Source organism: Austrofundulus limnaeus, unplaced genomic scaffold, assembly GCF_001266775.1.
Source record: "Austrofundulus limnaeus strain Quisiro unplaced genomic scaffold, Austrofundulus_limnaeus-1.0 Scaffold80, whole genome shotgun sequence".
NCBI lineage: Eukaryota > Metazoa > Chordata > Actinopteri > Cyprinodontiformes > Rivulidae > Austrofundulus > Austrofundulus limnaeus.
The window spans coordinates 1,167,649-1,178,699 of NW_013952482.1; the positions used below are offsets into that span (position 1 = coordinate 1,167,649).

Below are 11,051 nucleotides of genomic sequence, written 5' to 3' on the forward strand. Positions count from 1 at the left end.
CATAATATCCATAAATCAAAACAAAGCCAGCAGGGTTTAATGTGTTGATCATTTTCTACACTTAAGGTTTGACTCAGTTTAACTATTGTTGGTAGCAGAAATCTGCAGGACAGTAACAAAACTTTGAAGTTTTAATGAAAGTTTACAATTCATGCAACATTTTCTTTAATCTCTTGTGTCTCTTGTGGACTAGAAATAAATGCTGAAAAATATATTTCATGTTTGTCAGATTGTGTCATCAGACAAGCAGGTGCAGTGAGTTCACCTGCTCTATAATCCTGGTATAAATCTACAGTGGCTTTATAGAGAGACTTTGCAAACGTACTGTTAACATGTGAGTTTGAAACAAGCTTCATCACTTTCAGAGCTTCTCTGGTGAGAAGCAAGTTGTCTTTAGGAAAACAAATCAAAGCACCTCGTTTTAAACTGCTGGGATCTGTTTTATTCCAGAAAACCGACACAAACATTTCATATGAATATGTAGATTTCAAACCCAAATGTTGACAAAAACATGACAGTGAGAGAATTTTTTCAAGAAATGAGTTTTCACTTTTACAGAGTTGTAAGGTAACTACGTACAAATACTTTGTTACTGTATTTAAGTAGAATTTTTGGGTATCTGTACTTTGAGTAATTATTTTTCAGCCTACTTTTTACTTCTACTTCTTACATTTTCACACAATTATCTGTACTTTCTACTCCTTACATTTTTAAAAGTTAGTTAGTTAGTTAGTATGTATGTTTGTTTGTTAGTTTGTTTGTATGTATGTTTTTGTTTATATGTTTGTTTGTATGTTTTTGTTTGTATGTTTGTTTGTATGTATGTTTGTTTGTATGTTTGTTTGTATGTATGTATGAATGTTTGTATTTTTGTTTGTTTGTTTGTTTGTTTGTTTATATGTTTATTGTGTGTGTCTGGCTCTCACCAGGACTCTGTGCCACCTCGGGACTGTCGGGTCCAGGTATGGGGACCCTGCGAGTGGGAGTTGGGGGGTCAGCCTGTGTTTTCCTCATGGCCACAGAGGAGGGTTTTGGTGAGACGGGTGGCTTCAGAGACCTCCTGGCCTCCATCCACTCGCAGCTCTCCCTGGTGGTCTCTGTCCTCTCTGCGGCGTCGGACACCGGCCTCCGCCTCAGCACCACGCCGCCATTCGGCTGCTGCTCGCTCTTGGACTTCCGGCTGCCGTCCGGAGAGTCAGACCGATTATTGCTTTGGGTGACGCACTCTGTCTGCTCGGAGGCGCGCGGCCTCCTGCGCACAGTGTCGGAGCTGGTTGTCATGGTCACGACGGTCGTAGCCACGGACTCGGGTGCCTCGGAGTCCACGAGCGGAGGCCGCGGCTTCCTCCTGAGCGTCGYCGTGCCGTCTGTGACCTCGGGTGCTGAGGACGCCACGTTGGATCGGGGTCGTGGTTCTGGACGTTGCTGCGCCGGCTGGCGAGGCGACGGTTCACAGAGATTGCCGGGGAGGCTTTCAAGTCCACTGATGGTCCTGCGCCTACTCAGTACATCCTCCTCCTCGGACCCTAGACCTCCTGAACCTGCCTGGCGACGGAGCAGAGGTGGACTCACCTGTAAGTAAAAAGCTCTTCATGAACATCTCTTTTTATGAGGACCCAAACTTTAGGTTTGACCACACCCACCTGCAGGTAGCTGGGACCACTTCCCAGAGTCCTCTGCACCATGGACGTCTCCAGCATGGCCGCCAGGCTGCGCACGCTCCCAGAACCACCTTCTGATCTCTCCAGGCCAGAGTCCAGAGCCCTTAAAGCTGCTCCCAGGGCACCACAGTCGCTGGCTCGCCGCTCTCGGTAGGTCGGTAACCCCAGCAGCCCCTCCCCATCCCCGTCACCTCCGGTGATGGAGGAACAGGAGCGCTTCGGAGGCGTCGGGGGCCGGCCTTTCCGACGGGGACGGAGAGTGACGGACGACTGGCTGTGGTTGAGCGTGATGTCGTTGGAGGCGGCAGCGTGCGTGGAGTTGCTGCGGCACACGGTGGCATATTTCGAATCCGACTCGGAGCCGATGAGGCTGTAGGTCCTCCGGCGCTCCTCCTCCCCACAGGGCAGCCGCAGGAGAGGGACGGAGGCGTCCGCCCGAGGCCGGGCGCGAGGGGAGGCCTGCTGGGTGCGGGCGTGCGGAGGAGTCTGCGGAGGTGTCTGGGTGGGCGTGTGGGGAGGGGTCTGTGAGGGCGCGAGGCCCGGTCGAGGTTTGGCCAGTGGGCCGAGGGCGCTGTCCCGCTGCCTCCTCGCCTCTCTGTGTGGCTCTGAGGAGGTGCTCCCACCTGGGCTAGGTGGAGGCGATAAGGAGCTCTGAGGAGGCTCAGCCCCACTGTCCCCTCTCTGCAGCTCCTTCAGTCTCTTTACGCCCAGCATCAACTTCTTCTGGTGTCCTGACACAAAACGGGTGAGAAGGAGAATAATTCATAAATAATTAATAAAGGAGATCTTGTATTTACATGCATTCTCACAACCGCACACAAACAGGTGTTTACATCCTGGGTTTTCTGGTCGGACACTGATGGAATGGTATCTGCATATGTGTATGTATAGATATATACAGTATGTATGTGTATGTATGTGTGTGTGTGTATGTGTGTGTGTGTGTGTGTGTGTGTGTGTGTGTGTGTGTGTGTGTGTGTGTGTGTGTGTGTGTGTGTGTGTGTGTGTGTGTGTGTGTGTGTGTGTGTGTGTGTGTGTGTGTGTGTGTGTGTTTGTAGGTATGGGTATGTATATGCAACGATACAGAAAATTCACGATTTGGTTCGGTTCAATACTTTAGTTTCACGGTCCGATATTTTTTTGATACAAAAAAGAGACATTTCCATGCCCCTTTTAACCTGTCATTTATTTAAATTAATTCCGAACATTTGTTTAACCTCAAAAGTACACTTTTTAAATTAAATATTGCTGAAACAGCAAGTTTCTCAGTGGATCTGCACTCGACAAGGCAGCCTAGGTGGAGTAGTCGAGCACAGATCCACTGATCCTTCAACACAGAGCATCTTCAGAAGACAAGTCATGCTCGCCCCTTGATCTCCAATGGCTGTCCCAATTTGTTGTGTTGTAGGGGAAGACCTGGCTACCTGGCCCTTCAAATGGAGCTTTTCAAGAGGCACACTTCAACCAAAGAGTTACAAGCTGCACCAGCAAACAACTCACTTTTTGTCAACAATATTTTATTGTCACAACAACTTCTAACATCTGGTTTGATGTATTCTGATGTCTATTGTTTGGTGTCATCTTTCTTAAGCATAAAGTTAAGGTAGACAAGTTATGCTTTTAAATACTTTTTCTCATTTAAATCATTTATTTTAGGTCTATGTAAAGTGGAACTGCAATGCTTCGGCCTGAATTCCTCCTTATTTTGACTTTATAAGCCCTTCTTTTACCACTTTTCTGAGGTGTGTCTCAGATCAACTCATTTTAATGCTGTTCCTTCAAATCCAAATGAGGCGCTTCATGCCCCGCCCCCCTTCAGCTTCCAGACCCGTTCAGTCTAGCTTGACAGAGGGGATAATATCCTTATAGCTGTGCAGAAGTTTTTCATTTACAAATGAATTAAAAGATGTCAACAAGGGAAGACTTGTCCATCCAGCCTTACATGTTGGAGCCAGAGTCTGACCCCGAGCCAGAGGAGAATGAAGACCACCAAATTGTAGTTGGTAAGGCCAGACCTTACTTAGAAGTCCTGTCACAAATATTGTGACGTAATAGTTCAGAAAATGCTAAAGAGAAAACTGAACGGGTTGAAAAAAATGACACAAACAGAATATAAAGATGTCTATGTGTCATGATTTGTGTTTTTGCTTTTCTGTTCCCCTGTGTTTTCCTTTCCCTGCTGTTTTGACTCCAGCTCCGCCCACACACACCTGATCCCTCTTGTGTCTCCCCAGGTGTTTCCGATTGTCTCTTAATTTGTTTGCTTTATATTCTGAGTCTTGTCATTCGTGTTTGTCCGTTCATTGTGCTGCATCCCCTCAGCCTGTGTGGTGTCTTCTTGTTTTCCAATCAGTAAGTTTTGAGCTGCAGCGCCAGCCTTTTTGTTATTTAACAAAGCCTTTTTGTTGCACTTTTGATTTTTGCCTGCGCCCTGGGTTTTTCCCTGCTGACACCTGATACTATGCAGCACAGAGAGAGACTAAATTCAAATTAGAACTAGTCAAGTACACAACTAAATGTATTTAACAGCAAAAAAAGTGGATTTTGGATATTTCTACTTTAAATGACATGTTGAAACTCTAAACACGTTCACATAAAAGGAAGCTGCTGTTCAGTTTTGTAGTGCCATACACCGCATGAATCAGTTCCTGATGGGATTTTAAGTGCAAACTTAAAATCTAATTTAGGAAATAATATTTAGCCTAAAATCGATTCAATGAAACTATCGTTCTTTGAAAGAATGCACATCTCCTGACACTCTGTGTATAAAAATTAAAAAACATTAACATAGTCAGTTAGCTCTGAGGATGTGATGGAATGACTCCAAACATTAGCCACTTATTTGCTAAGATTGATTAACCACGGCAGCTGTTCTGAATCTACTAATGTACACGTTATGATTACTTTATAAGAGTTGTATTTGAATCCATCCATCAGATCAGGAGGTATTTTGCTAACAGAGAGGCAAATACACACACAGGCAGTTGCATAAATGCCACACTGAAACAAGCTCTCCAAATTGTCTAAGCAGTAAAGTTACCGAGCTTGGTGATGCCAATCTCTTGCAGATCTTCGAGGCTGATGTCGGAGACAAAGTCAATGTTTTCGTACCCGTTCTGCACAAGAACCTGGTAATACTGACTGAGACCCAGGTGAGACAACCAGTCCGCCAGGTTGGCCTAAATTACACACATAAATAAAATAAAAACATGGACAATGATTTATGGATTCATACGAAACCGTGATTATCAAGACTTGACCAAATTTTCACGTCTCCCTTTGCTTTCTGTATTTGTCTCTAGCGGAGGCCTTACAGGTTTGTGGTCCAGSAGCCAGTCTGTGGAGTACAGTTTGCTGATTTCTGACAGCAGCTTCTTTCGATGCCCGGGCTTCATCACATTAATGGCTGTCAGGTCCTGAAACATAAAGAACACTTGGCTTAACCACGGCCACCGTTGCCAACATTTTATTTATTCATCATGCAAAACAATTTGATGCTAGTTGAACATGAATACATGGGCTGCATGTGATATGCCTTCAGGAACATTTAGCTGGGGATAATCTCTGATGAGTGTTCCCTGCCTTTCGGGTGGGTACGTGTCACACTGTAGTGTTTGCTCCAGCACACACACACACACACTGAACCCACACTAAAGAACAAACACGGAGTGACGCTAACAGAGTGGACGAGCCAATGTGTGAAAAAAATGTGTGCGAAAAACAGGGCAGAGAACAAGACTCGACTGGTTCAGACTCACACCAGGTGACGAGGGGTGAACAATTTGTGGGGTTCTGCTGGCTAACGGGGAGGGGTCAGAGGTGATGACCTTACCTCGGGAGTCATGCAGCCAATGGTGTCCAGATCATACCCAGAGGTGAGGAAGTGGGTGGTGTAGAACTGCAGCTGAAACTCCGCCAGCCACGCCACCACCGCCTGCTTCTGAAGAAACAGAAGACAGAACGTGACTCAAAAATGAACCGGTCATCATGTTTTAGAGAAATAAAACCCAACAATGGAAAAAACGTGACAGTTGAGGAGAGCTTTTAGTTCCGTTTCCAAACAAACTGGAATCCCGTTTTCTATATGGGGAATTTTCTCTTAGTTCAGGGCTACACAGCTCCAACAATCATCTTTAGAGAGATCAGGCACGGTGATAAGTTTGATGAAACCTAAGCATAGCATCTCACAACAATCATCAAGCATGGTGGTGGAGGAGGAGGTAGATGATTTCACTTTATTTCATATTTCAGCCGTAGAACCTGGGGACTATGCTGCCTCCGAGTCGACCCATGAACTGATTATCAAAGCATTTTTGTGTCAAATGTGAAGCCATCTGTCCGACAGCTGAAGCTTAATGGAAATTGGGTCATGCAGCAGAACAATGAACATAAGCAAAGCAGCAGCGTAGAACAGAATGACTGAAAAATAAATCATTTCCAAGTCCAGACTATAGGTTTAAATGTCACGAGTTGTTTATCAGAGGATGTGTTTACTTCATTTGAAAAACCAACAAGGACGTGCCTTATTTTTATCATCATACGCTGAAAAAAGGACAATGTTTTTATCATGACTGAAACACTAAACTAAATCCATCAAACACAGGCCTAACCCTGCAGTATAAATACTAAATTTAAATAAGTGAGCCAGAATGAATTTTACTGCATTTTGCTGAATTTTACACACATCCAAGTGAATATTTGTCACATTTGGCTGTTTCGGTTAAAAACTGAGCTCATGCAGAAAATCCAAGCATATACTAAATGTAGGAACTGCTAAACTACTACGGTGTTTTTAAAAAATAATTTCTAAACAAAAATGACTCTAGTTCATTATTTTTAGTCAAAGTCACAAGGGGCCACTTCAGAGGGTCTGAGGAGTCTTGCAGACCCCTGAYGTAAAAGGAGACAGGGACTGAAGAACTGACTCAGTCCAGCCTACATTAACACCTTAAGGATAATGGATAATTCTGCTACTTCACAAACCTCAATGTCGGCTGTTATAATCAGGAAAAAAACAACACATTTTCTAAAGAGTAATAATTAATTTTATAGCAACGGTGAGATCAATCTATTTTCTACTTTATATGTCAGTGAATTGGACAGCACTAAAGTTAAACAAGTTAAAAAAAATCAAATTCAATTTCTGTAAAGAGGCCCAGTTACAATATTGATTTTAAACTGCTGGCGAGCACTCGCTGTGGATGAGATCAACCAACGAGGATGCTCTACAACACAATTACTGATGCCTTTCTGAAAAGATGGCAGCTGCTGCCTGGGAACCAGTGAGTCCATAACAAAACATCTGCTTGGACGTAGAGCTCACGGAGGTTATTTAAGCCTCGGCTTCACAGAACGGCCCCGCCGGCAGAGCAGCTGCACGTGGGTGTCCACAAGGTAGTGTGATCGCAGGAGGCAGGACGACAGCTCCTCTGCGTGYCCGTCACTCCGCCTGTCCCCATGTCAACTACACTCGGACGCTCTGCAGCGGATGCGTTATCGTTCCACGTGCCGAGCTCCATCCCTATGAAACGTCTGAGAACAATCAGAAGCAGTCGCACTCACTTTCCCGTCATCCTCTTCTGCCTTCCGCTCAAACGACCGCTGCTCGTGAACCGTGCAGCTAGAGGAGCCTTAAAGATGAGAAAGAGAGAAGAGGCAAAAAAAGATGAGCAAAAACATATATTTTTAAAAGGTTTTATTTTCAAAAATGACATCTCATGAATGACAAGAATAAAACAACTTCCTGTCGTGTTCCAAAATCTTTCATAATACAGAGAAAGCATTCGTTACTAATGACCTGAAATTATATTTTTAAGAGTTGTTTTTGTTTGTTCATCACACCAGCTCCACTTTTGTCACTGTTAACACCGGTGGTGGGCACAGTTCCCCAAAAGCACTAAAGCACTAATAGGGGAACAAATTTTCTGATTAGTGCTTTAGGGCTTTTGCTAATTTATTTATTCATTAGTGGACTAGCACTTGCTAAATTTATAAGCACTAACTGAATTCTTTAAATGTTATTGATCAATGTTATTGTCAACAGCTGAGGGTGAAAGCCGTGGCCGTATGCGAGTCATTTATCCACTAGATCAGTGGTTGTCAAACTTTTTTGCTTCCGACTCACAAAATAACAGTTGCAGACACTCGGGACCTCATATATTATTTGCTTACGTAGCAAACTTTGCTAATAATTCTGTTAAACATGGGAATAATAACAAACCTATGATACTAATTTTTATTTATTTATGATTATTTCAAAAAAAATTAATAATCATGATGAAAAATATTTCATTAGCATTTTTTTTTTGCATTTAAATTAATGTCTGGAAATCTTCTGGGGACCCTCATAATGTTTTGTGACCCACAAAGAGGACACGACCCCTACTTTGGGAACCACTACACTAGATGAAATATTAACAATATTCTGCACACAGAAAATATTGTCTCATGTTGACTCTGAAGAATGTTCCATGGACCAGCTGGGTTTTTAGTGCTTTAGAATTAGCTTTTGCTCAATTTTTAAGTGTGTTAGTGCTTTAAAATTATGGGACCTAAATATTAAAGTTAGTGCTTTAGGGTTAGTGCAACTAATTTTAGATTAGTGCTGCCCACCACTGGTTAATACCTTTACCTCCTCAACAGGCCTATTTCAGGTGGACGTTTTGACATGAAACAGTAGGACAAGTATGGACATACTAATGAAGGCAGCAATCCAGTTAAATATAATTTTTATTTGTTATTTCACAGGAGCATAAGTGGAATGTAGCATTTGTTAATCCACACGAACTACTGTTTCAAGTCAAAATGATTGCTGTGAAATAAATCTCTTGTTCAGCCCAGCTGTGGTGTAACCCAGGGTGAATCTTAAGCCTCCTTTATCCTTTCTTTCTTCTAAACATCTCAGCCACCTTGCAAATCACACAAATTGATTGTTTTTGTTTGTTTGTGAGATTAAATCCTGAATAGTTCCCAAATGATATAATAGGTAATAAGTAGCAACTAAAGAATTTGTCTAAACTTGTAGAAAAAGGTTTTACAACTAGGGATGGGTATTTTTAACATCCTCACAATTCAATTATATTTCAGTACGATATTTATCTAAATGATTCAATGTTCATTTCATAACAAGAGGGAGTACACAAATAACTCATTGAAATCCCTGTGGATATTTTTTAGATATGTATTTTCTTGTCCATATAAAACAGAAATGGTTTACATTTACATTTTTTGAGAAACAAAATATCTGAAAAAAAGCAGAAGCACAATAATACTTGTACTAAATAAGGAGTGCAAACATAAAACATGACAAACTAGACAGGGGATTTAATCCATTCAGAGGACTTTCTGAATCAATATTKAATTGGAAAAAAGTATATTCCAATGTATTTACCCATTAGGGCTGCCACGATTAGTCAATTAGTCGACGACTAATCGATTATTAAAATAATTGATGACTAATTTAGTAATAGATTAACCGTTGTCTTTTTGTTCTTTACTTTGTTTTTCTCTCCAAACTGCTTTGACACCTTCCACTGCCACATCTGCCTTTCTGTCCTTGACACACATGCACAGTAGTGGTAACTGGGGTAGGCCGTGGACGTCACAAGACATTATACAGACAGGGTCTGGTATCATGGCTACCCAGCAATGGAGCACAAAGTGTGGGATCATTTTAAGAAAATGAAAGAGAAACCTGTGTAATATCTGCAGAGCAGAACTTGCCTTCCACAGCAATTATTTTTAGTTAGCATATAGCTAAAATCTAACCATGGTTATATAATAGCAGCTACACTCTGGTGCAATAAGCTTTATGTTTCAATTAATGTATGATCCGATTAGTTGACTAATCGAAAAAAATAATCGGTGATTAATCGATTATAAAAATAATCATTTGTGGCAGCCCTATTCCCCACCCCTAATTACAACATCCAGTAGAAATAATTGCACTGTATGCTGAGTAACTCTTATGTTCAGACTTTATCCCATCACAATGAAACAGCTGCAGTAGTCGATCTTTTTACTTAAGCAGCTGCTGTGACGGCAAATCTTTGTCAATCCAGTTAAACCCTGAATAACAAACTTGCGAAAACAAAAAGAGGATCTAAGCAGTGTGTTAAAGTTGCTTTTATTAATAAAGAATTACAGTACAGTAAAAAAGGGGATTGTATTGGCGTCTGATATGAACAGACAGGTGGTCTTTAGAGGGCCAGGCTGGCTAAATGTGAGATGAAAAAAAAGATGTAAACAAGCCCAGAGGGAATTGCTCTGCTTGTGAACACAGCCTTGATCACTTCAAATTGTCATCACTTTAGTACAAACAAGATTTTCTATTTTATTTGGGACTGAATGGAAGACGGCGCTCCTTGGTTTTACCAATGCAGACAACTGTTTAAATACCTAAACAAACCCCCTTTTAAATGAAAGCTATTGTCTTGGGACGAACGGATGTGATGAATGTTTGCTTACTTGCTGACTGCTCCACAGACTGCGACTGCTCCAAGAGATGCTCCTTGGCTTTTACTGACTGAGACAGCACAGTGGCCAGGAGCTAAAACACACACACACACATGCACGCACGCACGCACGCACACACACACACACACACACACACATCATAAACATTTGCTAAAGCATATACTCAGGTCCCAGAGGTGGATTGTGACTCAACGTACAGTACATCGCTACTCGTTCTGCAGTTTCCTGCTACACCAGAAATACAATACTTGTGTTTTATCAGCATATAAATGAGAATTTAATCATGTTTGCAGACAGAAAAATTAGAGTGTTATGTCTTTGTTGCAACAATGCTTCTTGGCAGTAAATGTTATACAGTTTGAAAGCCGGATTTGTTTTTAAACGGTGTCACACGTCAGCAGAGTTAAGTGACAATCTTGCCAAACATGGATTTCCTTGCTTCTTGCACATAGTGTATAAATATATTCTTTATAACAATCAATCAAAATACATTTTAAAGTACTTGAAGATGTTATAGTGCAGGTATGCTGGGTGCATATATAATCCTTTAGACTTGACAGCTCTGTGCAGAATTAAATGCACACCTCCGCACCTGTCTGTAATGTAATTCCATTTATTGCACTTTTACATTCAGACTTAGTGTGGCATATTTAAACCAGGCAGGAAGCTAAAGTTAACAAGGATCACACATAATCAAAACTACATATAGCAGGGCTATTCAACTGGCGGCCCGCGGGCCGGAGTGACCAAAGTTCGGCCCGCCAATTGGTTCATTCATCTCTTAAGCCCAAACCCCCGGATTTCTACTTTAATTACTCTAAATTCTTTTAATTAAAGGCACAGTGTGTAGGATTTGTTGTTTTCAGCGACATCTAGTGGTTGAGTGGTTGAATCATCCTCCCTGGTCCTCCCCCC

At 42.1% G+C, this 11,051-nt stretch overlaps 1 protein-coding gene and 1 long non-coding RNA gene across 3 annotated transcripts in view; one reads left to right on the forward strand and one right to left on the reverse strand.

Moving 5' to 3' along the window:
* Nucleotides 1-11,051, reverse strand: part of LOC106519653 (caskin-1) — a 47,260-nt gene that overhangs the window by 4,843 nt on the left and 31,366 nt on the right. The window contains exons 13-19 of one of the 2 annotated variants that reach the window (XM_014011414.1): nucleotides 10,128-10,209; nucleotides 7,224-7,291; nucleotides 5,494-5,598; nucleotides 4,976-5,077; nucleotides 4,702-4,840; nucleotides 1,644-2,392; nucleotides 927-1,572 (exon numbers count right to left, since the gene is read on the reverse strand). In XM_014011414.1, coding sequence (XP_013866868.1) covers nucleotides 927-1,572; nucleotides 1,644-2,392; nucleotides 4,702-4,840; nucleotides 4,976-5,077; nucleotides 5,494-5,598; nucleotides 7,224-7,291; nucleotides 10,128-10,209 — 1,891 coding nt within the window. Of the gene's footprint in view, nucleotides 1-926; nucleotides 1,573-1,643; nucleotides 2,393-4,701; nucleotides 4,841-4,975; nucleotides 5,078-5,493; nucleotides 5,602-7,223; nucleotides 7,292-10,127; nucleotides 10,210-11,051 lie in introns of both variants that reach the window. The other variant, XM_014011413.1, reaches the window with a different exon arrangement.
* Nucleotides 3,878-5,486, forward strand: LOC106519661 (uncharacterized). Its single transcript, XR_001310470.1, has 3 exons — nucleotides 3,878-4,013; nucleotides 4,730-4,813; nucleotides 4,964-5,486. It is a non-coding gene; the product is annotated as an uncharacterized LOC106519661 (long non-coding RNA).